Here is a 27,752-nt window from a genome sequence, read left to right on the forward strand (position 1 = left end):
GCATGTTACGTGACGAGCTGGGCTCGTCATCAGCGTTCGAGGAGGATACGCCATGACGAGCCCAGCTCGTCATCAGCGTGGAAGGGGTTAAGACTAATCTGGGGTCAGGCCTGGTCTTTGATCTCTGGAATGAAGAAAGATAAACAAAAAGAAACCTTGGACATCGAGGCCGAGATCTACCGGTTGGAAAGGGACCTAGAAACTGAATTACGCCAGAGAAACTTCACTCACTGAGCCTACAACAAAAAGGAATATAAGGCACTTATGACTGATAGGGCTAAAACTCTGGGGAGGGAAAGACTGGGCAGAATATACAACCTGGTAGATAAAGCAGGGAAACTCATAGCCTGGCTGGAGAAAAAAAAAAAAAAAAAAAAGAGTGGGCGAGCAGACTGGTTCATGAGCTCAGGGACAATGGAGAAATTCCCCTCACAGATCCGCAGGAAATAGACAAATTCGCCAGTCATTTCAGTGCTGTTTATACAAGACATTAGGCTCCCCAAACTCTCTTTGGACTGACGTAATTTTTATGGAACGTGCCTTGACAAAATATGAAATGGCGCAGGCTATCTGATCTTTAAACTCAGGGAAGGCCCTTGGTCCCAATGGAATCCCCATCGCGTTGAACAAGCTTCGACCCGATAAACTGGCACCATATTTAAAATCTATGTTTGAGGAATGCAGGGAGGGAGGGACACTACCCAGGGAACAGCGTACTGTCACCATAGTCACCATACATAAAAAAAGTAAAACTAAGACCGACTGTTCCTCGTACAGACCGATTTACCTTCTGAATGCCAAGCCCAAAATTCTGGCCAAGCTCTTGGCCAATCGCCTGGTCAAAATAATTGGGGTCCTAGTTCACCCAGACCAATCCGGCTTTATGCCCCACAGAAATACTGCCTTGAATTTGCGTAGAGTCCATGAAGTGCTGTGTAGAGCAACCACCATCCAAGAACCAGCTATGATCGGATCCTTGAACGCAACCATGGCATTCTATATTATTAAATTATCTTATTTCTGGGCAGTATTGGCAAATATGGATTTGGCCCAAACTACATCCAGTGGGTACACCTCTTGCACAATGAGCACTTGGCACAAGTGGTGGTCAATAACAACCAGTCAGCTACATTCATGCTCAGTTGTGGGACCCGTCAGGGGTGCCCATGTACCTGAACGCTTATCCGACACAATGGGTCACACTGGGGTTCATGCTTGCCAAAAGAAATATCGCACAGCTATGGGGCGCAGCTCAATCACCCACGATAGAAGACTGTAAAAAAAGACCTTGAATGGTTCATGCACAGGGTAAAACAGGGTATTTGGCCAAGGGCTGCCCCAAAAAGTGGTCCCGCATATTGAGCCCTTGGAACGTATATCGTGGAGAGAGATATCAACCACCTCGTAGTATTGAACAAGATGATCTCATCACCCCGTAACAACCCCTCATTGTGTAATGCTGTAAACAATTTTCACATGTCATAGAGAAACTCTCTGCAAGGTCTGCACAAGTGATAGATTATTTTCAGGCACACTAATCTTACCTCGTTCAATTTATCAGCAAAAGTTGCTACGCTGGGTCCAAATTTCTTAATTCCATAAATGATGGCAATACCGATTGATGCAGCAGCAATGGTTTCATGGTTAATTACATAGATTTCTTTAGAAAGCAGGTATAGCAGAAGCCCAGTGCCCAGCATGTAGGGACCTATTAACATAAGAACATAAACATCTTTAAATGAACCTAAACGTTTTTTTGCTTTTTTTTTTTTTTTTTTTTTTTTTTAAAAGTCCACCTTACGACATTCATTGACAACAAAAACAGCTATCTGGCTGCACACCAACACAATAAATGGCTCGGGTTTGTTTGAGTTTGAGATTATGGCATTGTAAATGGTAATGTGCACTGACAGCTGCTGATGATTGTGCCAATTGAAAGAGTGGCTGGTGTACTGTCAGCTGTTGGTGTTCACTCTGCGCACTCACCGTCACTCTGCGCACTCACCGTCACTCTGCGCACTCACCGTCACTCTGCGCACTCACCGTCACTCTGCACTCAGAAATGCGGCACTGCCAAGCCGGGAGTTCATTAAAACAATGCCAGGGGTATTGACACAAGGAAAGTGAATGTTGGACACTACGATATAAGTTATATTGCGCTATAGCTGAACAGATCAGAATTCTTGAAATACTAAGGAACTACGAGAAATAGTCCAATATGACAAGTCCCAGAAATGCTCGCAGATGTCAGCTGATTTAATTCACGTTCTAGGGCTACACGTCCGTCAGCAATATTGAAGAGGTCGTTGACGTACTAGATGATATTACACCCAAGAACTGCATTATGACTTAGACACCCCCTCTTGCCTAGTCTTGAAAAACAAACAGAGCCGCTTAAGGTGCAAAGGTGTCCTACACAGGGGAGAGTGGGCATGGCGCGGCTGAACGGCGAGCAGCCTCGATGTACCTCACAAATCTTGGACCCAAAAATTGAGTGGGGCACTGCGGGATGCAGCATAACCAGTGCTGCAGCTCTGTTCAGAACTCAAGAAAAGTAGAGTGCAAACAAAGCCGGAAACCCAGACAAGAGCTCGCATAATCAACCTCCAAGACAAGTACGCTGCACACACTTCATTGTCCATTGAAGAGCTAGTCAGGGATTTAACCTACCAGCAGGCCAATTTCTGACCTATGGTCCTCTAGCTTTTAAAAACGTCTAGAAATGCAGCACTGCCAAGCCGGGAGTTCATTAAAACAATGCCAGGGGTATTGACACAAGGAAAGTGAATGATGGACACTACGATATAATTTATATTGCGCTATAGCTGAACAGATCAGAGTTCTTGAAATACTAAGGAACTACGAGAAATAGATCTGTCGAGACAATTCACCGATAAGGAATGTGTACAGGTTTTTTAATTACGCTTGAAAGTGTCTAGGAACACGAAATTTAAATTAGTCCAATATGACAAGTCCCAGAAATGCTCGCAGACGTCAGATGATTTAATTCACGTTATAGGGCTACACGGCCGTCAGCAATATTGAAGAGATCGTTGACGTACTAGATGATATTTCGAAGCTCTGCCCCACTGCTATGCAGTGGTGACGTAGGCCGAGCCATAAAAAGGACTACAAATCTTATTAAAGCTATTTAATAATTACATGCTGTGTAGAATGTGTGTTAATAGGCAGTGAACATTGATCTCTGGTGAACATTAGGGGAAAAGTTCACAAAAACGTGCAGTAGGTCAGCAATGCATGCAAAAGAACTTTAAAATAATCACATTTAGTCGTTTTTAATCACTCATCGTTGCTTCCCAGAAAACTTTACCAAAATGTGGTACTAATCCTGCACTTCATTACATTACAGTTTATTCTCGTGAAGTTATCATCAACATGGATACTGTTAATGCCAGTCACACAAGCAGGATCAGATTGTCACTATACAGAAATGCGTCTGATTATCTTTACTGCTACGCTTCACATGGACATCTTACATCCGCAACAAGAATGTTAAATGTGGTGTAGCTTTCACTTCAACGTGATCAAGCTGTGAATATCAAAGAGGAGGATTATGTTTCAGACGCATGTAAGGGTTTTATCCTACAGTACTTATTGCTGGTTCGTTAACAGCAGTAGTCTAGGACATTTCTGATTGGAACAGGCTAGCATTGTTTGCTGTGCTGAAGACCTCTAGAAATTATTTGTTTCGATCGTGTCACCTAAAACATTAAACGGGAATTGACTGATGGACATTCAACTGCAAATGTAAACTAGTCGTGAAAAACAAACTGAGCCGATAAAGGTGCAACGAGTTGGAACTGTGATGCAGACGAACGCGCGCCCACCAAACGCACTGCAGAATGGTGAACGAACGCGCACACAGCATCTGGATTCCATTACAGCGCCTCCCTGACACATCCTAATTGATATTTATGGACGGCCGTGCGCATAACCGCACAGAAAATGCCAGAAATGGCGAACGAGAATTACATATGGCCTATCGCGTCAAGGCTACTAGAAAGACAGCACTGCGAACACCAATTACAATGCAGCTGCCAAAAATAACTACCAACAATCTCGCGCACTGAAGAATTTTTGCTACACGAATCTGAGCCCCAGAACAATACGGCTCGAAGCTCCGCCCCACTGCTACGCAGTGGTGACGTAGGCCGAGCCCTAAAAAAATTTTTTAAAAGAGCTGTATATGAATATACGGTCACATCTTAATGAAAATGGGGTTATGGCAACCAAAGGAATCAATCCATTCTTAAATAATGATTTTACATCTTCAACTAGGGGAAGCATGCAAATTGTAAAAGTTTCCACTAATTTATTAAGAAGGTTCACTTTACCGATGAGCAGCACCACAAAATAAGAAACTTCCTAAAGCTAATATTTTATCTCCAACTTAAATCGGTGTAGAATAATGAATGGTTCATGTCTGTTCTCCCTTCTACTGCAGTACTCAGTTTCATTAAATGGTTAACTAGATACTCTTTTAGATAATAACTGTCTTTCCAAGAAATTATAAACCCTTCAAGTTGCCAAGTTATTTTTATTTATTTATTTATTTATTCAAAGTTTTATATAGCGCGAACAAGATCCTTACAGATATCAGAGCGCTTCACAATGACATGGTAGGGGCAGTAGGAATGAACAGGGGTAATGGGAGCAATGTAGTAGTCACTAACATGAAAGGATAATAATAACATACATAAAACATATCAATATACAGTCAGGTAAACAGGTAGTATAAGACGGCACAAGTCATTGATCCCACTACAGAGGTGTTCAGGTACACTTTGGGTGTGTGGAAGGCTTATACCAGTGTTTTAGTATAGAGAGAGCACTGAGTGGGGGCAACCGGGAGGGTGAATCAGTGACCCAACGTGTATCATATATTGTAAGAAAGTAGCGTAGTAGTGTCTCCATCAAGTAGAGGTATAGTGCCAAAGGACAAGGTGAGTATTGACACAAGGCAATGCAGAGTCTCTGATCCAGCACCTATAAGGTTCAGGAGTTCTTGGCCAGAAGGATGGTTTTCACCTCTTTCTTGAAGAGTGCAGTGGAGGAGATACGCCTGGTTTCAGGAGGGAGCGCATTCCAGATCCTGGGTGCCATTCCTGAGAAGGAGCGCTTATAAGTTTTCTCTTTCCGGAATCTACGGGGTTTCAGGAGTAGATTTTTTGAGCTTCTATTGGATCTCGAACCTCCTGATATAGACAACTTTTGAGCGAGGTAGTTGGGTGCATTGTGGTGCACGGCCGCGTGTGTCATAACTGCAATTTTTAGTTGTATTCGGGCTTCAAAAGGCAGCCATTTTAGGGACTTTAAGTCTGGGGAAATATGCCAATGTTTTCTTGAGCCAGTAATGAGTCTTGCGGCAGCGTTCAGGGAGGCTCTTAAGGGTGCTGTTGTGGATAGCGGGAGTCCGCTGAGGGCCACAATTCCGTAGTCTATTCGAGGGATGACTAACGCTTGTACAGCAGTTTGGAAGTCTTCAGTAGGGAGGAAGGGTTTAATTTTCCTCAGTGTGTTGATTTGGAAATTAGCTGCTTTTGTGGCTTTGCTGACGTGCTGCTGCATGTTGAGCTTGGCGTCTAGTGTGATGCCTAGGGATTTCGCCGAGTCCACGATGGTGGGTTGGACATTGAGTGCTGTTAGGTTGTTGAGCCATGTTTGGGTGGTGGAAATTTTCGCCGGGGGTGAGATGAGAAGGAACTCAGTTTTCAGAGCATTTAGTTTGAGGTGATTATCGGCTAGCCAAGATTGAGTGTCAATAAGCGTGGAATTCAGATGTTTGATATCTTCCGGAGATTGAAGCTTTAGGTACAGTTGTGTGTCGTCGGCGTACATATGGAATTGGATATTAGAAGCTTGGAGCAAGGTGGCGAGCGGTTCCATGACGAGGTTGAATAGTGTGGGGGAGAGGGAGGATCCTTGTGGAACACCTAGATCGGCAGGCACAGGTGAAGATAGCACATTGTCGATCTTGAACTTCTGAGACCGGTTGTGAAGGAAGGACGAAAACCATTTGAGAACCGTTCCCGATAGACCCATTCTAGTGCTTAGCAGCTCCAGCAAGTTCTCATGTTTGACCGTGTCAAAAGCTGACGAGAGGTCAAGAAGGATGAGGAGGCAGGACTCATTGCGATCAAGAATTTGGAGGGCGTCATCAATTATGTGTGTCATAGCTGTTTCCGTGCTATGTTTCGCTCGGAAGCCTGATTGATGAGAGCTGAGGAGGTCAAATTGGTCAATGTGTCTTGTTAGTTGGAGTTGGACACATTTCTCCAGCAGTTTGGCCAGGGTGGGGATATTGGTGATGGGCCGGTAATTGTTTAGGTCAGACGGATCAGCTGTAGGTTTCTTGAGTATAGGCGTGACTTGCCCCACCTTGAGGGAGTCTGGAATGAGGCCTTGTTGCAGGGAGCAGTTGATGATTTTGGTCCAGAGAGGGAGGAGCAAGGGGATGAAGTCTTTTACAGCATTAGCAGGTAGAGGGTCTGTGAGGTGATTAGAGGGCTTCAAGGTGCAGAGCAGTTTGTGTATTGTTTCTTCCGAGTAGGTATCGAAGTATAGCCAGGATGCCATGTTTTTAGGTTGAGTGTTAGCCATTCTTGTGTGGTTGGGGAATCGGCTTACATCCATGATGAGGTCATTTCTTATGTTGTCAGTCTTTAGCTTAAAGAAAGCAGAGAAGTCTTCACAGTGTGGGGTGTCGCTTGTTGTGCTATTTGATTGTAAGGGTTGTGCCTTTGTTTGGGTCTTGATTAGTTCGAACAGTTTTCTTGGCCTGTTTTTTGCTTGGTCCAACTGGCGGCTGAAGAAGTCCAACTTTGTGCGCTTTATTTTCCTAAAGTAGGCATTTCTCTTGTTTTAAAGCCTTTTGAGGTGCAGTGCTGAGGGGTCCGCTCTCCAGGTGCGCTCTGCCATTCGCATCGAACGCCTGTCGTCATTGAGTCTGTCGTCATACCAGGGGTTAGAAGTTTTGGTGGAGACTCTCTTCAGTTGCAGTGGAGCGACTTCATTGACTAATGTATTCATAGATTCACGGTAGTGGTCAGTCAGTGATTGAACATCCGAGGCACCTGAAGGGGGAAGGAGGAGATTGCCGATGTGGGGAGGCAGAGTAGAGGGGTTGAGATTCTTCATGTCCCTTTTCCATGTTTTGGATTCGATTGGTTGAGCCGGGTTAGGTTTAACTTTTTCATTGATAAAGAAGGTGATAATGTGGTGATCTGACCAGTCGCAGGGTGTAATCGTCTCCAGTTGTGTAGAATTCTCTTTGGCAATGATGAGATCAAGTATCGAGCCTTTGTCGTGTGTTGGTCTATCGCATATTTGGGTGAGGTCAAGCGCATTAAGGAAAGTTTTGAGACTATTCACCACTGTGTCTTTCTGATCGTTCCAGTGGAGACTGAAGTCACCCAGGTAGACTTGGGTGGTCTGCCGACCAGCATTGGAAGTGATCATGTCCATGAGTTGTTGGGTGAATATGAGATTGTCACCAGGCGGGTGATAGATGAGATGTAAAGCACAAACTTGTTTGCCCTCGCTGGTGATGTCGAGGCAGAGGAGTTCACAGGAGGAGGGGGAGGTGACTTTAGTAACGGAGAGGTTGCTTCTAAAAATGCATGCAATTCCCCCGCCCGTCTTGTCCGAGGACCTGTCTAGCCTACTGATGTGATAGTTGGGGGGGGGGACTAGTATGACCATAATCGGGGTAGAGGCTTCAGTGAGCCAAGTTTCTGTTTGGAAGGCTAGGTCTAGATCCCTAGCTGAGACGAGATCAGCGATGTCGGAGGAGTGTCTCTGGGCCGACCTGCAGTTGAGTAGGATGCATTTGAGTTTGGGAGAGAGAAGGGTGGTCGAGCTATCTAGAGTGAAGGGAACTTTTCTGAGGTTGTTAGGGACGGAACCTCTGTTGTTGAGTGTTGGGAGCCTCAGAGGGTTTGTAAGAATTGTGGGTATGGGGATGTGTGTGCTAGGTATGTGTTTTACCGGACCTGGGCCATAAGTGCGTAGGAGAGAGCATAGGTCGCGGTCCGACAATGGGTTGAGGACACGGCGGGGGCGGTGGGAGTTGTTGCGAACGGGGATAGTCGGCCAGCGCGGATGTCGTTGGAGGCGAGGGTATGTAGGGCGGGAGCGTCCTTTGTAGGGTAGAGGGATGATGGGAGGTAGACTGGGCTGTGATGAGAGAAGGTCTTTGATTGCGTGGACATCTTTTTTGATTTGTAGAATATCCTCTTTGACTGGTTGGAGGGTGGGTAAAGTCAGGTCGGGGGGTGCATTGGGGATGGCGTAGGTGGTGAGAGCCAATGGTGAATGGTTGTGTAGTGAGCTGGAAAGCGGGCAGGGAATCGAAGGGGGGGGGGGGTATACTGGCGTTGTTGGAATGTTCTGCGGTGCAAATGGGTGGGATGGCATTCAAAGAGTGGGCGTCTTTGTGGGCGGGGGGTGTGGGTGAAGCAGGCGGTGTAGGCGGTGGGTGGGAGGCATAGGAAGTGCCGTCAGTTGGAGACAGTGCCGGTGAGTGGAAGAGTGAGTGAAGGCTGAAGACAGTGGGGGAGACCGGGGGTAGTGAGGGCTGAGAATAGGAGGTGGGAGAGAGGGGGATGCTAAGGTAGGGGAGGTGGTATGTTCTGTGTGTGTTGTTGGGAGGGGGTGAGTGTCGTGGGTGGGAGTGGGGAGGGAGCTGGGGGGGGAAAGGTGTCCGCCGTGGGGGGTATTGGAGGGGGGGGTGGATAGACTCCGAGTGGTGATGTTATCAGATGGTGGCGTGTTGTGGGTGAGAGTTGTTCTGTTAGGTGTGAGAGTGTCGTGGGTGAGAGTGGGGAGGGAGCTGAGGAGGGAGAGGCGTCTGTCGTGGGGGGGATAGGAGGGGGGGGTGGATAAACTCCGAGCGGTGGTGTGTTCAGGTGGCGTGTTGCGGGTGGGGGTTGTTATGTCAGGGAGGAGAGGGATAGGGGGGATGTGAGTGGGGGTAAAAGGGATCCTGTTAGAGGGGCGGTTAGTATAAGAGGTGGCGACATTTGTGTCTGTCCTTGGGGAATGTAGGGCGTTGACAGCAAGTGGGCCATTTACTGGGGTACTGGGGGTGTCTGTCCTTGGGGAGTGTGGGGTGTTAACAGCAGGTGGGCCAGTGGGGGCTGCAACGTCAGGGGTGATAGTGCTGGTGGAGATCTGGGTGGGGGTCCGCTGATTGGAGAGGTGCTCTTTGAACTTGGGGAACAGGTTGTCTAGTAGTTCCAGATTCTTGTCCGTGGATTGAATTAGGACAATCCCGTTGTTATAGATAGTAATGGTAGTCCTGCCAGGGAAGAGGTGGGAGGGTGTGATAGAGAGAGTTAGGCCATGAGTTGTTTTCCTGGTGGAGGAGACGGTGAGTAGGGTTAGGAACGTTTTTTTCCATTGGGCTCTGCGTGAGGTGTGGAAGATGATATCGGTATTCAGGGCTCCATTGCCCGGTGAGAAGTAGGTGTCGGCAAAGGGTGTTTCAGGGTGCGACCTCATGAAGTTATGTTTAAAACGTTTAGTGGCTTTTTTGGTGAGGGTGGAAGGGTAGTTAATTCTAAAAGTGTGCTTGCCGTTGCGCTCCATTTTAGAGGCTGTAATGTTGTGTGTAGGAGCTAGGGCGTCTTAGGTGACACTAGTGAGCATCCAAAAGAGATATGAGGTAGCGTCCAAAAGAGATATGAGGTAGTATGTATCTAAATCTAGATCACTGTCTAAATACAATAATCACAATCAGACTCAGCAGTCGTTGTAAACATGGTCAGAATCAAAATCTAAATACAATAATCACAATCAGACTCAGCAGTCGTTGTAAACATGGTCAGAATCAAAGTCTAAATACAATAATCACAATCAGACTCAAAATACAACGAAAACGGGATGTAGGAAGTGGTAATTGGTGCAGTCCAGGGAGAGGAGTGGAATGGGTTCACCTTACCGCAGGGGATGGAGACAGAAATATGTGAATGGAGATCGACGTAGAATAAGCATAAAAATACTAATAGTAATAATACAGGTATGGGGTAGCATAGTACTAGTAATAATAAAAGTATGAGGTAGCAGTCGGTGCAGTACTGAGATAGAGGAAGAAGGGTACAGTTTATAACAGTGAATAGTCTAGAGGTGTAATATTAGTGATACACTAGAACAAGGTACAGGTATACAGAGTGAAGAGATATGCAGTTTTTTTTTAAATATGAGGTAGTTAACGGTGCAATACTATATTGAAAGTGCGAGGGGTGTAATATACTTAACGGAGTATAATATTAATGATATACCAGGTCAGAGTCTATATACACAATACAGTCGAGAGGGTGATTTGTAGTTCTCTTCTGTATTAATGCACCCAAACAGCCACATGCCTAAAAGGGAACCTGTGAAACTTTACTTCACTCGAAACATGATGGTTTTCATTACAGATATTTTACTGCAGGCTAGTAAAATTAATTGATTGAGAACACTTGCAAAGAACGCGAATCAATGCATCAACAGGTGCCCTGGTATAAAATACCAGGTAAACATTTCCCTAGCAACCTAATAAAAGCGTTTTAAGGAGTGAGCGTACTTCTGAGGAGGTAGCATTGCTCATGCTACAGTAGTGAAGTTCAGATTCTGTAACATACAAGACAGAAGGTTTGCATGGTGCTTCAGACTACCAACTAGCACTCCTGGGTACACCGCCACTCCGTCCTTCAGCCTTCCGCAGGAAATATTCAGACAAAGCACATAATGCAAACAGTGCAACCCGTGGTGGCCAGCACGGCTCGCAGATGGCCAGGCACAGCAAGGGGTAGGGAGGGGGTATCACAATGTATAATTTAAAAAAATACACTTACCTTGCCGCCTCGTCCCACGACTCTGCTCCCGTGACACGGCCCTCAGCCAGGGGCTGGAGTGGTGGGCATGTTCTCCACGCAGGCTGTAATGCAGCCTGCATGGAGAACAGGAACAGTGCGCATGACTGTTTTGGGCGGTCCGAGAGGGCCAATCAAACAGTCATTGCACACTTAAGGAGAGTTCTACCGCTCCTCCCCAGCTCTGCAGCCCCTCCCTGTAACGTAAAGCCGCCGCAACAAGATAAAATGATAATAACATTATGTTATATTATTTTTTCCTTCTTCAAGGCAGAGGGGAGACGCTCTGCCTTAAAGAAGGAACCACCCCTATTTGCGACCATCCCTTCTGGACATTTTCCAACCACAAGATGAACATTTGCTGAAAATAGCCAACATATTTACTGAAAGAAGACAGTCTAGACGGCTTAGAAAAAAGTGAGAAACTGTATATGATATAAGTCAGTATTCTTCAAAATGTGGCAAATGAAGACAAAAAAAGAGAGAGAACGAATGCAAGCCTAGAGGTCCTTTGATTAGACAGCAGTGCTCAGGGATTCCTTGCTCAGTCCACAAGAAAACTGTCTCAGTCGATGCTACTGAGAAGGACATTTGACGTATGCCAAGTAGAAATGTGCAACAGTTTAACTTTGTTAGTTTTGAAGTAGTTTAGAAGGAGTTCGGTGAAAGGAACCTGAGAAATAAGACTACCCCCTTTCTCTTTGTAAGAATAAAGATCATTTGCTTTCATCTAAACTCAAATACTCAGCAATGCGTGCTCATTTAGGAAAGGTGCATTGTAGCCAAGTATGTTGTATTCATTTTATAGAGAAAAACTACGCAAATGAGCAGTATAACATTATCAAATATAAAGCATTACTATTTGTGTGTTGTAGTATATGTTCTGTAATTATAAAGTTCACCAGAAGTAGAGAAGGGCCTCAGGGTTCGTGTCCATACTGTGTAAATTTTAACAGCTCTATACACACAGACGCTGTAGTTGAGCTGGTCAAGTGCAATATTCCATTCCATTGTGCAGAATGGTAAGGCACAAGTCCTCACTGCATAATAAATTGAAATCCAAGAAAGTAGTTGCTCTGCATGGAGACTCTGGATTTCGGGCATGTAGCATAGACCTTTGACTAACACCTAATGGGGTCTTGAATGTCCTAGCCAACACTACTGTTGCAATGAAGGACATAGAAGGACGATGACAAACAATTCCTCAAGGTTCCGAGTAGGTTTCTAAATGAATGCAGGGATATTGTGCAGTTGAGCTTTGAACCAACACTGCCAAGTGTGGCAAAGAAAATCCACCATTCCATTTAGCGAGGAGATGGATAACAGGAGACAGGGCAGTTGAGGGAGTTTGGAGCAGTTTCTGAAGGACAGCAGTTGAAGTGAGATGAGGGCCAACAGGAGAAGAGCCAGAGATCCCAGAGAGGCCATATGCTAAGCTTTTCCACAGGCCACAGGATCTGGACTGATTCTGCTTGTGTAGGGTTGGCTATTAACATCTCTACAGAATCAATTAGGCAACTACAGTCAGGGCCACTGGAATGGCTTGGCAGGAGATGGCCAAAGTATGTGACTGGGTTGAGTAAATTATGCAGCAAGAAAGAAATTGTGGCGTAAAGCGGCACATTTGGTAATAGTATTGCTTCCTTATTTCGTCATTAGGTCAAGCCTGAGCCAGCGCTGCTCTGGCAATCTGTTGTAGTGGAGTATGGAAGAGAAGCCCCGCCCATATTTTTCATTGGTTTGTCTCGTTGTGCTTTGTAAATGCTGGTGTCCGATTCCTTAATAGGCTTGTTAGTTCCTCCTTAGTACGGCCATGTTGTCATTTTAACTTCCCATGGCTACTGGACCCTTTACTTCGGCTGCTACACTGTAAGTCTTATTTAGACTTGTAAGCACTATTTTCTATGAGTTTCTCCTACTTCAAGCATGACGACGTGCTTTGCTCACATTCAGGGTGCCATGCGCACTTTCTCTTTTCAAGGGAACTAAAATAAGACATCGCGTTTATTAACCCGTTGTGTGCTTCTGTCGACCAACGGCCGTCGCACGCACTACCTCCGTAGTGCCCCGCACGTCCGTTGGCCGACACGGCCCCGCCCACTCAAAGCCGCCGCACCGCAAGTTAAATGAGTCGCTCCTAAAAACTCCTGCGGCACTCTGGGGCCACCATACTTATACATTTAATGTACACGGGTGCCCGCTTTCATCTTAGGAAACAAAAAACAAACATGTTTATTAGAGGCGCAACTCCTCCAACACTCCTGCGAGGCTACAAGGTGAGATGCTGTATACTTCAGCTAACACAAACGCAGCCACGCACTGCAAGGTATCTGTTTATTTCCCTCTGTGCATTCACTTGGAGGTAATCTCTTAATGCTTAAATCGATTAAAAAAAAACAGCAATGAAGGTTTACTGTCATTGCATCGGTCTGTATGCGGACAAAAAAATATATATATATCCTGCCAGTTGCATTGCAGCAGACAGCTCACATGTGCTCTTCTGTTACACTGGCCTGAACCCAGGAGCTTGGACCTGGGAAACATTCCTTCTCAGGCAAGCTTTCTGCTTTGCGCATGGGAAGAATGATCTGGTTTTACAAAAGGCTGAGAAGAGTTTACGTCTTCTCTTATAACAAACAGAACAAACCAATTCCCTTCTAGATTTTGGGGTTTGGAGGCTGGGCTTGCTTTGGACTTCTTTCCATAGTACATGTACTTCTTTTCTGCTTCTTTCAGACAGTAGTGGGTGTTATTTCCAGATTTCAGACCCGGGAACATCAACAGGACACACAAGTGAGGCAGCTGGTAAGTACAGTCTGGCAGAGCGTCTTTCATCCTCAGGGCAGCAGCTCCTGTCGCAAGGGACACCGGGTTTGCAGAGGGGTCATGAGCGTGTTACCTTGTGGTGTTCGGTTGTCACTGATTTGAGACCAGAGGCCATTGCCTGACCGGGCTTGCTTGACCCCTTTTATTTTCCTCTCCTCCGGACCATGCAGGTGGCATCCTCTCCATCCTGCCCATGGGTAAGGGTTCATAGTCCCTCCGAGTGTTTCATTCCACGAAGGAATGGCCTACATGAATAACTTTGACAAAACCTGCCTGTCTTCTCAGCCCAACCCAAAATGTAAATCATAGACTTGTATTCGCTAGTTTCCCTGCAATGTATGTTGTGGTTGCTACAGGATTGCTTTATGCCAAGCTGTTTACAGCGTACTGGAATACTTTAATTGTGCCCCTCTGCATTTACGCTTTAGACCATTACAAATGTGAACACAGCTACAGCTGAACTAGGATTAGAACTATATATATTTGTTAGTTAACCTTCCAAAATTATCTGTGGGAATGTTTCTGTGCCCAATTACACAATCAATACTGTAAACCTTTTAGTGAGCCCCAGTTTGCATAACCAAGGCGCTGTCCTAGTGAAAACAGATTAGATATATTACATGTCTGTCACCAAGCTTTTGCAAGGCACTTTCCTGAAGTTCGCAGGCTTCACATTCTGTGCGTGAGCTTTTTTGAAATTTGTATTTTTATTAGAAATTCTGTAGTCCGGGTCACTGCTATACATTTCATCCTGCATTTTTATATCCTTTTTTGTATATTTCATTCATTGCAACCCCTCTACATTAACATAGTCCTAGCTTTACTGTTCAGTTGCTATAAAAGATCATCATAGTGTGTACCTTTTCTTTAATCACTCTACTGCAAACAAAAAAACAAATAGAAAACACTCCCATTTATTAATGCCTATAGTTTCAACTTCTAAACTTTGAGACCTATTGCATTGCAAATGCTTGTTTTTAAACTTGGTAACACTCTCTGGGCATTGGTTGCACCTTATTAGTACCAGTTTAACACCCAAATATATCATTAGGAAACAAAAGGTGACCGGTCCAGTTTTGGAATGGGGTTTCCACTGTGCAGCAACACATTTGTTGCATATTTAGTAACTTTTAAACAGTTTGAGCTAGAAACAAAATATTTTTTGGGTAAAATCTGCAGATAATGCAGAGGATGGATTATGTGGCCGATATGGCAAATCTATAACTACAACAAGAAACGAATGGGGGCTGGCTCTAATCAGTAAGGCTGAGCCGGATAACTGGATAACAGAACAAAAGTGCCAATACTGATGTAAATGATTCAAATTAACAAATATACCATCCAAATCCAGAAAAGAAATTCATGAATGGAATTGCTACTCAATAGTATTTTATTCAAACAAGATTATTTTGAAAGGTTTTTTCAAATTTAATTCATAGTGCAAAAAAGGTTTATACAACAAACACATGAAATATTAGAGCATTAACCAGGCACTCCATTTTTTCATTCAAGGTTTCAAACGTATCACAAACAACCATATCACATTCAAACGTTCAAATAGGGGAGGATTATTATACACTTTATAATCAATCGGGGGAAAAACACGACAAGGGGAAAATTAAGGTAAACAAAACAAAGAACAAAAAAACAACCGAGGTCTACAAAGCTATTTCAAGAACAAAGCCACGATCTATTTTACCATAGTACATTCCTATATCTTTGAGAGTTTTAAAAAATCATTAGAATTTGAGTATTAGAAGGTAATGTACAAGAAGGAGCTCCGGGTTCAGCTGCTTCGATGCCCAGATGCTCACGCAGACCAGTTGGAACAGGACCTACGCGTTTCGAATCCCTCTTCAATCATTGGGGATTCTCTTCAGGGCCTTATGGAATCACAAGGTTAATCCAATTCTTGTTTGAATAAAATGCTATTGAGTAGCAATTCCCATTCATGAATTTCTTTTCTGGATTTGGATGGTATATTTGTTAATTTGAATCATTTACATGAGTATTGGCAAATCTATAATTAAGCAAAAAACATTTTTTTTTTTTTTTATATCGCTGGAGCCGCACAATCACATAATTCCTGTGGCCCTAAAAATAGTGTTGCTGCTTCCGTGCTGCCACTTTGATGGTGTTGGAGGTATGACTCCATGCACTGTAAAGCTCCTCCGGGAAGCCCTCCGTGCCCCCAGTACCAGTGTTCTAGCCCCAGACAGCAATCAATGTGCTCCTGCTGCTGAGCAATGTTTTGAGCAGTGAAAGGCAGGACAATCGGTTTCCTGTCACAGGGAGATGTGACCAGCTCCCAGAAAGGACTTAGTGTATTGGGACAGGAGGGGGGGGGGGGTGCTTGCTAGCACCACTAGACTGCTTTGAAGGGTACGGTTGGTGCCCTCCTTGCATGCTTCAGTCCAAACCAGTACAGGGAGCACTTGTTGCCCACGCAAAACTGGAGAAAGGACATGGGATGCTTGGGAGTGCTCCCCACTGTCCAGCCCCTCCTCTGGGAGGGACCCAAAATCATCCCAACCCTTTCCTTAGGGTACTTAAGGGCTTCCCTGTGGGTGGGTCCCTAAATTAATCGTTTGACAATATTCAGTTCACATACAACTTCAACTTCGACCGTCTGAACTTCGCTTTGGGTACAGAGACTGACCGGGGAAGATTACTGATGCTCCTGCTGTTCTTCTGCAAGATCTGTGTTCATGCTCCATACAGGTTCTGCATCAGGCCTGTGGAGATCCATGACACCTGAAGGGATCTCCCTTGGAGTGAGCTGACCGGTCTGCTTTCCCTGAGCTCCTGCGGACTCCGAAAGGTTCAGCAACACAGGTGGTGGTTCTGCATCTCCCTCAAGGCCTGCACTGTCTTCATAGCAAGTTTGAAGCCAGTATCCCTCGTCGGAACAGCTAGAGAAGTACCCCTGTGCAACGCGTCGACTTGCCATTGCCAAGGCTTGTTGACTGAGATCTTCGGGCTCCAAGAAGCTCCAGCCTCAAGCATCTCCTGCAGCCAAGATCTTCGACTGTCCCGCATCCTTTCCACCTTGGGCCTTCATCCTTTGGCGAGCTGCTCTAGTCCTCTTGAGAATCCTGTGCCTTCGGCCCGTGTGTCCTCTTGAGGGTCTTCTTTCTAGTGGGCTCCCCTGCTTGCTCGGGCCTGCTCTGTCTTACCTCCTCGTGGTGAATTACATGGACCTTGCTGGTCCCCACATTGCACCTTCTTCGACTACTATGTTGGTTCCCGTTGCCACAGCTTGTTAGTGCCCCTGCCAGACACCGACTCCCTGGCTCTTGACATTCGACATGGGACAACTCGTGAACAGCACCTGGTCTTCCACAGCTGCAACTTCAAAGGCACCGTCAACTCACTTGCAGCTCCGACATCGTGGGCATGCGTCCTCCGTTCCTCCTGAGCGGCATAGACTCTGTGCCCTCTGCTTGCAGGTACCTCTCATCTTGAATCCACCTTTGGGTTCCACTGGCCTCGTCTTCTTCGCCAGCGACATCTTTTCTGAGATCCTCCATTGTGGTCTACGGTGGTTTCCGACCTCACTTTGCCCCGGCTTCCCTGGCGTAGTGATCCGGGTATCCACGGGTGTTGTGCTCTACAACCTCAATCTTCCACAGGGTGTCTTCAGGTCTGTTGCAAAGGGTCCTCTTTCTTTAAAACTGCAACCGCGACTTACTCATTGACTTGTATTGAGCACGCAGTGGTGTTCCCACTCTGCACACGGCCTCCGTGGAGTTCCTAGATACTCACCTTGGGTGGTTCCTTGGCTCCCCGACTCCTCTACGTCTTCTGGGGCAAGTCTCGACTTAGGTTGTGGGTCGCATTCCACTATTTTAGTATATGGTTTGATCTCCCCCTGGAGGCCACTGTGAATTTGTGCTACTTACGTGTTCTATTATAAAAGCATTGAGTGTTTGTGGATATATCTCTGGGTAGTGTTAGTGAGTGTTTATAATAAATACATATTTGTATGACTACACTGTGCAGTGCTTTTTCCCTTAACCTACACTATAAGACATGGTACTGGTAAAACAAGCTGCTTTACACTCCTTCTGGACTAAGCCTGGGGGCTGTTCTCCAAAGCTACCACTTAGAGAGCTTTCTATGGTTTCTAAGACCACTAAAATCACCATACGGGTTGCCTGGATTAGCGCAGAGGGCTACACTTACGTAAGTGAGCACCATATACTAAGCCAGTCTTCTACATGTTGGGTTCCAGATTAGAAGAGATCTTAAAAGCTGCAGACTGGTCCACTGATTCTACATTTAAGCAATCCTATAAGCTTCTTGTGCATGTGGCTAGGATAGTGGCGGAAAAGCTTATCAGAGCCTCCGGCTGGACATAGAATAAAAACATTTCTAGCTTTCAAGACAAGAATTTTAGATTCTATTAAAGACACTGAGGCAAGGATATCCTACCCAGGTATGACTTATAAGTCTTCAGTAATAGGGCTCTAATTTTAAGTTTCGATTTGCTTTTATGCCCATGGATTGGATTTATGCCTTACTGACAATTAGGTATAATGCATTCCTTGTTTTCTGTTCCTGTTTATTACCGAAGAGTACTTATTCCTCTTATTGCCTTTTCAGGTACTGAGCAGAAACAGGAGTGAAAGGAGGCCCAGCAGGCTTGGATATTTTGGAAGCTAGCCATCATCATTCAGATGGCAACAGTGAAAGACTGGAGATTAATAATCGGAATTGTTGAACATCTGGAGTCTAGTTTATTGGCAAAGAAACAGAAAGATTGCATCTCTCAGTTTTGATGGTTCTAAGGTTACTATGATTGGTGGACATATTTAGGGGTGGTGTGGTCATATTGTTTCATGGGATTTGTAGTTTGTTATTGTTCTTTACTAAATATATGATTGGCTACCGTTTATATGCCAGTAAAGAAAGAGAACCATAATCCTCACCTCCCTCCTCATATCCTTTCTTTTGACGTGACCAGTTTCATGCTTCATGTTGTAGTGTTGCCAAGTTGAACTGAAAACAATAATTCTCTTTCTTGCATGCCTTTCAGTATGTATGAAGCATAGAGGAACATAGCACACAGTGGTGAAGTAACGTGGTTATTGGGGTGGGCAATACAATCTAAAAAGCTGTTCTACATGTATGTTGATTGTCTTATAACTATTGTATATTTTTGAAAAGTGTCACTTTCAAATTTGCAGCAAGTGAAATGCCTAGTGCTACAATGTTTAAGTAAATGTTTGGCAAGCTGACATGCATGTTTTCATGGGAGGACTGCATTTCAGACAACTTAAGAGTAGATGGTCAGTAAATCCCCTATATTTGGCAACACTCTTGCTAAGAGCTATAGAGGCTGACTAGGAGCCTTGCCCAACCAATTTCATAAGAACAAAATACACAATACACACGAAAAGGTTGAATCCAAATCCATAGATTTAAATACCCACCCCATATTTATCCTGAGAAAAGAGAAGATACCAAAGTACAATCCACTTTAAACATGCTGTTACATAACAAATCTATTTACCTTTTTACATTTACATTTTCATAAGGCACAAGACAGGGCAAATGCTGATTTGCTATTCTTTAAGCAGCAGCTTTTCTTTCTTTCACTGCAAACATTCAGTGTTTAAAATTGTGCATTATTTTTTTTTTAATGACCTAGCTTTGCTATATGAACAGAATTGTAAAAAATGATTGGGCAACAAACCTGTAACTCCTGTTTTGGGATACAGGAACTGAAATAATTCTTCTGGAATCAGTCCATGGCGGACCTTGCCTCCTTTCTCCGGAAGTGGTGGCAACGGAGCCAAACGTTGCTGGCCAGTGTGAAGTGGTCTTGAAGCCTGCAACAATCTACATAGATTGCAAATAATAATATGTTAGTTGTATGTTATTTCTATTATTGTGAAGAGAAAAATCAGCAAAATATTTTTCAGTATTGATGGCATTTTTGTGTCAACCAGTGTAGACTATTACTCAGATGTTTATTTCTATGGATCATGAGTGAAAGTGCATTTTTTTTATAGTTCATATGTTCTGTTCAAATAAAAGGGGTAAGGAAAGACAAAGAAGTGAGAAAAAGTCTGACTGTAAAAAATTGTGGTTTAACTCATGTCTTGTTCTTAATACATCTGGTTCCTAAACTCGCTAGAGATCAGCTGGGATGCAACATTACTAAAGAATTACTTCTCGAAAAAACTTCAGAAATTTCAAAAAGTAGTCACTGAAGGCTGTGGCAGAGCATGTTTTACATTAACAAATTAAAGCCACACTGGTCTTTTGAACAAAATATTGTTTAACAGATTAATCATGCCTACGTGAGGTACCTTTAAGCAAGTACAGGGAAAACTGTAATCTTGCCAAAAGGTATGTAACATGGCAGTCACCCATAATGAGTGGTAGCATGGTTACATTATACTAACAGGCTTACAGTTTCTTTGACTAGTTTCAAAATAGGAGATAAGGAGCTTTTGTACTGCCAAAGTCAAACACCTAGGTTCAAAGAAAAATTACAAAGTGTGCATCTGGCAATGTAGTCAGCAGTGTAAGAAAGATAACGATTTGCACTTACCCGATACTGAGGGGCACAGAGACTTTTAAGGCAGAAGCTGCAACAGAAGAAACAACATTCAGAACTGGATGTCATAGGTAGACTGGTTCAATTTGCAAGTTTATGTTTTCAAAATCGGCACGAGGCGTAAGGAACATGATTTATGTTGAGTGGTTCTTTGTTGATAAAATCGTCACCCCATGAACTCCAACAAGAACATTCGTAAAACATACCACAGTTGATCTCACTTAGTTAAAACATAAGCAGAAGTGTGGAATTTATTGAAATGTCTACTTGTCCACGAGTCAGGTTGCTTCTGAAATCTACTAGTCCTGTAACAAAATCCACTTGTTCCTTTGGTGCCATGTAGTGCGCCAACAAATTAGGACAGTAATCTCATTATATAGGAGCTCTGATAATAGCCTCTCCGATTATGCGACAGCTCATACTATAGTCAAGTCTGAATACTAGTAATTCCCTCATTTTGCGATCTTTCCACAAGATCTGCATACTGGGATTGGAGGTAGAGGTAAGCAACAGGTCCAGGGTTGGAATGCCCTTTTGAATCTGTGCAAACCTACTAACGTGCATGTTTTAGGGGTTTTCACCAGAGAGGAGGGAGACTAGTTTTATCCTCCTGCATATGCCATACATACTATGGTAAAATTCCCATGTACAGCATGAATCCGCAAGAGCATAACAAGGAGGATACAACTAGTCTCCCTCCTCTCTCTCTTTTTCAATCGCACCTTAGCGCGTGCAACACTTTTTTCCACACATTTGGCCAGGCAGACTCAACATGACCAATACACGGTGTTTAACACACCCCACTCCACAGGTCCTGAAGAAAGCCAGCATATTTTAAAGACTGGATGAAACATAGACCTATTTTCAGGATATTTGAGTCATAATCATAAACTCTACACATATCCACACTTTTCTATTTTAACCCTGTCATAGGGCCCATCATTAAAATTTAACTCACAAATGGGACCCAATAGGCAGTTTTAATATCACTTTCACTGCACCATACTACACACAAAAAACCTGCTCCGCTGTAGTCCAGGCGTCATAGCACACCTGAACTGCACTCGGCACCTTGGGTGGGACCAGATAAAGCATGCCACCAACTAGGTTGGTGGGAGAGGGTTTTCATAAAAACCCTACTGGTTTTCCATACACATAAGGCTTCAGGTGTGAGCCAGATCTTCTTGATTATAGTAGTACTTATAATGTACTCATTAACCCCTTCGTCATGAGGTACACCTCTCGTGTGCTCATGACGAGCCGAGCTCATCATGATTGCATTGTTTTCGGAGTTCTTCAGCACAGCAGGGGAATTGCTGCAGCAGTAATGGTGTTAAGTATTTCTCCAAACAAGTTAGGAGTAGTCCTGGCTTACCCAAGGAAGTAGTGAGGAGTACTAAAAGAGTAAGTCACACCAACTTACTGAAAACTCTTGGTGAATGTGGCTTCATCGTGGTTCATTGTGCATAGAGTGCTGCTAAGAAAAAGGAGAGCATTTTTCAAAATCTCACGCCAATTGGTTTAGAAATGTATCCCTCTCAAATTACCATAGAGGGTGATTCGCATGAACGGTGCTTGTGAAAGGGAACAACTCTTGGACATGTAGTAAAGACGCTGCATAAGAAAACAGGGAAAACAGATGGCTTCAGAGCAATTAATGTACTTAGCTTATTATTAGCTTGGAATCGTTGATTCAGTCTTTTGTTGGCACTCCTACGTCCTGCTATAGTGTGACTGTAACTGATCACTTGCTTTTCAGTGGTTTGCCTGTAACAGATTCTGGCCTTCTGCAACTGTGTGCTTCTATCACACATGCGTGCTGTAGCAGCCTAACTTAGAACTGACGGGGTTACTCAATGCACTCAAAACAGTGAAACATTTGTTAAGTAACAAAACACGATTCAGTACAAAAAGACAAAGCAACAGAAGAAATCTAGGAATCTCCAAAGGGAGAGTAGTCCGTTGGACTCCATTTTTGTGTCAAACAGCCAGCCGAGACGTGTTTCATCGCTATTGCGAATCCTCAGGGCTAATAATGCTGTATTGAGACTAGTAGGTTGCATAGCTGGTGATAATTCCGACCCAGCCGGGCCCGTGACCATCAATGGCGAAATTGCAAGAAAAATTGTCTCCACACCCAATATGAGGAGACTGTGAGGAGAAACACGGCCCGGAGAGAGAACACGCTGGTTACCGCACTCGGTACTTCACAGAGATTGGGAGTTCTTTCTACAGACTGAAGTCGTACCCGACTTCAGGCTTCCATGTGTTGGATTATACACTCTGTTTGTGGTTGTAGAAACATTTCTAAGGAACCAATCGATTTTGAAACATTATTGTGAACAAAGGAGGTTTCTCCTCACAGTCACCTCACCTCAGTCACTCACAGTCACCTCATATTGGGTCAACACTTCAACCAGGAAGTGTTAGCAACCATCTTGGGGGAAGAGGGGCTTGTTTTGAATACAGTCCTGGATATTTATTTAGTTTAAAAGGGAGGAGGCATATGGGCCCCCCTACTAAAGCTCACTGAGCCCCAGGGACCACCTCCTCCCAGGCGCTAAAGAAAGATTATGGGGAGTGAAGGGGGACATGAAGACAACCACCCCCTCAGGGTCAAATAACACCCACAGGTAAATCCCCCACATAGGGACTGGTCAGACAGAGGCCCGCCCTCTTTCTCAACTACTCTGCAAACGCGCCTCCTGGTGCAATGTGTGCCTTGGGGTATGAAGTCCCCTTGGCTGCTGAGGATCGTTGGTGGGGGGGGTCAAGAACCCCTATAGTTGGCACAGGGAAGTCCCCCACAGCGGGATTGTTCAAACCTTATCAGAGGAACGTCCCCATTCTCAACCACTCTGCAAACGCGCCTCTTGGCGCACTACTGTAGGGGGATGAAGTCCCCTTGCAGGGCTCGACAAATCATAAAAAATGCTCTAGACCTGCGGGTCTAGTAAACTACAAAATCTCCTCGACCTAACTTTAATGAACTTGGACCTCAAACTCTGAAAACTGAGCAAATGTGACAAGTTAACAAGATTTAAAAGCATTTATATTGGTCATTTACTTTATGAGCAATAAAGATGCCTTGAAATCTTGCTATCTTGTCACATTTCCTCTGCTTTCAGAGGCAGAGGTCAAGTGTCAAGTTTGTATTCCTACTCGCCAGAAAGGGCGAGTAGGACCTAAAAATAGCTCGTCCTTAATCGATCTCACTCGCAAATGCGAGCGGTCGAGTGAATTTTTCGAGCCCTGCCTTAGGTCCTGAGGGGCCAAAAACCCCTACTGTTGCCATAAATCCACCACAGCATGATTGCTCGGAGGCCACACACCCTTTCTCAATCACCCTGCAAATGTGTCTACTAGAGCACTACTGGTTGGGGGATGAAGTACCCATGGCTGCTAAGGGTATTTGGCGGCCAAGAACCCCTATTGATGCCACAAGTCTCCTCCCCCCCACAGCGGGATTGATCAGACCTTGGAGACCCCACCCTCTCCCTCAGCCACTCTGCAAACATGCCTCCAGGCACACTGCTCTAGGGGATGAAGTCTAGGGGTGAGAGCACCAGCAAACTCTGCTCCGCCGGCGGTTGGCAGAGTTTTTGAAGAACTCCACGTTCCAATCGGAGTGACAAAACTCTGCCGGCGGAACAGAGTTAACTGCTCATCCCCATCAGGAAATCTCACACACTCACTTACCAACCTATTCAGGCACTCATACACCCACTGAGACACTCATTCAGTGTCAAAGGTTAGTGGTTAAAATGACATTTCGATTGCTGCAAAAAAGGGTTAAAACTGTACTGAACGTGGTAGGTTGACAAAATTGCTATCGAACGACACTGGACAAAAGTCTGTCCTGTTTGATCCCCAGTGAGCCGACTGATGCTGGTTTGAGTCAGGATTTGTACAAGGGCTACATAACGACTAAATATATCTGGGCTTGTGAAACCCGGTGCCCTATAAAGGCACGACTGGTGAGATGACTTTCTCCAGGTTGGCACAGAAGACGTGCAAGTAATGCAGGCTGCGCCGGCGCACGGTAAACCATAAGACTCTGGTAGATGAGCTGGTGTGACCCAATAGCAGAGCAAGAACACCACAGACAACACTTGCTGCTGATGTGGGTGAGCAGTATAGTATCAGTACCGTGTGGCGGCCATCATTTTCTCAAGCAGTACAAGTGTAAGTGGCTTCTATTTCAAAACAGGTTTTTGAATTTTAATACAATTAACACAATACTGAATACCTCTAAGAGATACCAGAAAGAGGGGACAAAGTCACTTTTCTTTTCTCCCAGGAGGCTGCATTGCACACAAAATGAGGACTGTAAGAACAGGTGTCTACATACATTTGAGACGTTTGGCCCAATGCCCCGGCATCATGACGATTCCACACTGAATACATAAGAGTACACCTGATCTGACCTCCAAGTAATGACATTAGAAGGGATTGTAATGCCATTAGAGGGACCGGTATCACAACTGGGAAAGAAAATCACGCACCCCCAGACAACATATTCAAAATGTTATCAATGATCCTCAGGGGCCTAGTGACAGTGCATAAACATTCAAGTGTCATGGACCATTGACTGGAACTCTCGAAAAAAGCAGCAAGGGACAGGAACCTGCACACCTTGTAAGTCTCAGAAGTAGATGGTTTTATTTGTATGCATATATGAAACCCTGGAAGGTGGAGAAGTTTGAGAGAAATCTGACTGGATTTGTGAAGAGGTGTTTTAGGCTTAAATGGCAAACTCTGCTGGCGAAGTTTAGAATACTGTTTTGAGAGATGAAGACACCAAATATTGTGTCCTAGAGACATTGTCTTACCAGAGACAAATAAAGCTGGAAGGCAACTTCATTTACTTTTTTCAGACTTTTTTTTTTTTTAAAGGAGGAGAACGCTGATACTGATCCAGCAATAGTTTTAAGCAAGAAAAGTGCATGCAAAATTACTTCACGTTAAAGTTTAATGTTGCCATAGGTGCTTCTTCTAGAATACAACAGAAGTCCACAAACTCCTTGCCTCATTTTGGTGGAGGGGCTTTAGGAAGAGATACCTCCATCGATTTCAGACACCTATTAGGCGAATCTCACCTCTCATAGGGTCCCAAGGGAAATATAGGCACATTTTTTATAGTTGGAATTGATAGTGTCCGTGTGTAATAATAACTGTAAATACAAATTTAATGCATATGCTGAGCAGCGACTATTGCAAAATTGCAATAAATCGAAGCAAGGTTCTAGACACAGACCACTCCCGAGCCTGCACATGAAAGAGTTGTGATTTTCTTGAGTGCACCCATCCCCTACATTCATTTACATGGCACATTTTCAAAAGTCTGACCATCTGAATTAGATCTTTCCTTCTCCCCTTTATCCGGTTGCCTCTGGCCCCCGTTTACCACTTTCTGACCGTCAATAATAATTTTTTGTAGATGTATATAGCGCAAAATCGACCCGAAGGTATTGGATCGCTTTACATGAGCACCAGTTACGTTACACAAGGATACATTAATTTTTTGGCAGGCACAGGAAATTAAGTGATTTGCCCAGAATCACAGGAAGATGAGTCGTCGCCGATGCTCAAAGCTGAGCCGACACCGAGGCTCGAACCTGGGGGCATGTTTACAAGGGTCATATCTGTGCTTTTTTGGCTTTTAAAGCCAAACAAACTGAGATAAAAATATCGCCCTAGTTACAAGAGGGTGCTAACATGCATTAGCGCATGTTAGCACCCTTTTTTCCCGACGCCTCCCTTTGCATCTCTAATGAGATGCAAAGTGGGCGTCACTGGGCAGTACAACCTTGTGAATATCGCCGATAGGCACATTGCGATATTTACAAGGTTGGCCATGCATTTTAGCAGAAGTTAGTTTTGGGTGAAAACTGCTGTTTTCGGCCAAATAACTAACGTCTGCTAAAATCATTACAACTCCCCACCTAACATGGGGGGTGGATTTGTGTGTTACGACCACATGGTCGTATCAACAAGCATATTGCCATTTTGCAGGGAACATCGCTGGAAAACCAGCGATGATCGCGGTTTTGAATGGATTACCCCGCTAGCGCTAGAATTTATATTGCCATTGCGCTAAGCGTTGTAAATACAGCGTAAGCATGGCAAAAAATTCCAGCGATAAATATTAAAGCGCTAAGCGCGCTTTGCGATATTTAGCGCCGTCTGTTGTTAATATGTCCCCTGGCACCCCAACTACAAAGTCGGCAGCTCTGGCCGCTAGGCCAGAACCTCTCATTAGGCTGCTGATAAGAGTCTTGCAATACTCCTCTGTCTAACGTGAATGGGTGGAGAAGTGTGGCTCAGGGGTTAGAGGCGGCAGACCTGGAGCTTGAGTTCGGCCCGGGACCAGGGTTCAATTCCCCGCCTCAGCGGGTGTTGGGCTCAAAAATTCCACGGACTCGTTAATTCTCGCTCCGGTGCCTTCTCGACTCACGGGTTCACACTCTGCGACTCTGGGCAATAGCTTGCTTAATCTCCACAACGGCCCCTCGCGGTGGGATGCCTGGCTTTCACCTTGTGGATACCCTGCCAGGGTTATCTCACAGGGGAATACCAGGACGGGTTCCCTAAGCAAGCGCTGAGATGCCCCAGGGTAAGTCGTGCGCTATATAAGTTTCATTCATTTCATTTCATTCCATTTCATTTCAACGTACAGGATGCCCTGCTCCCACTCTGAGCACTGAACCACATGTGGCCTACTGCAGTTAAGAAACTCCAAAATGTTCTGTTCTTACATACACATTAAACCCTCTCTATTACGAGCTCTTTACTTTATCCCGGTTGTTTCCTTCACAACTGCCTTCTCCGGACCTCACAACACTGAACTGTCATCACTATACTTAAAGCTCTACCCCTCTAGCGCCCTTCGAACTACTTCTTTGAACGCAGCTTTAGGCGATCGTGAAGCCAACTCAAGCTAAACATTCACAGACCTAAGGTATCCCCATCACTCACCCGAACTGAGAGCCGCCCTGGACAACATGTCTGCAGGTTTCCGTAGTGCCGCTGTCACCACCGGCCGCTCAGAAACCACTCTGTGTCCTTAGTGTCCCTGAGAAAGCCGGCCAAGGAGAGACAAGATGGCTGCTGTCTAAATCGATGGACATAAAGAAAGGACGATTCCGCTAAAAGCGCCTCTTCGGAGGATATATGTTGAGTTGCCATGTTGAAGTATGTTCTCTGACATTAAATTCAGTTATAGATGAACATAGGGATTTATAATATCGTTTACATTTCAGCTATATTCGTCTTCAAAACAAACTGTAACAAACGATTTTATCTTGTAAAAAAGAGAATGTCAGTTTCGTTAAAAATGGAAAAAAAGCTCTTCGGGCAGTGAGCTTTCTTATCGACCTCACTTTTGAATCGTCGTACCTCTTTCTTTTGGATCATCGTTTCTCTTTCTTTCAGTGCAATAGAATATACTACAGCGATTCCGCAAAAAAAAAATTGAACCC

General features: G+C 44.6%; 1 protein-coding gene across 1 annotated transcript in view; it reads right to left on the reverse strand.

Annotated features, from left to right (window-relative positions):
- ATP5PB (ATP synthase peripheral stalk-membrane subunit b) overlaps nt 1–27,418 on the reverse strand; it is a 69,745-nt gene extending 42,327 nt beyond the window's left edge. The window contains exons 1-4 of the mRNA XM_086923356.1: nt 27,250–27,418; nt 20,266–20,302; nt 19,402–19,547; nt 1,545–1,708 (exon numbers count right to left, since the gene is read on the reverse strand). Coding sequence (XP_086779482.1) covers nt 1,545–1,708; nt 19,402–19,547; nt 20,266–20,302; nt 27,250–27,277 — 375 coding nt within the window. The 5' untranslated portion in view covers nt 27,278–27,418. The remainder of the gene's footprint in view (nt 1–1,544; nt 1,709–19,401; nt 19,548–20,265; nt 20,303–27,249) is intronic.
- Nucleotides 27,419–27,752: the final 334 nt, after the last annotated feature.

This window comes from Lissotriton vulgaris, chromosome 5 (assembly GCF_964263255.1).
Source record: "Lissotriton vulgaris chromosome 5, aLisVul1.2, whole genome shotgun sequence".
Classification (NCBI taxonomy): domain Eukaryota; kingdom Metazoa; phylum Chordata; class Amphibia; order Caudata; family Salamandridae; genus Lissotriton; species Lissotriton vulgaris.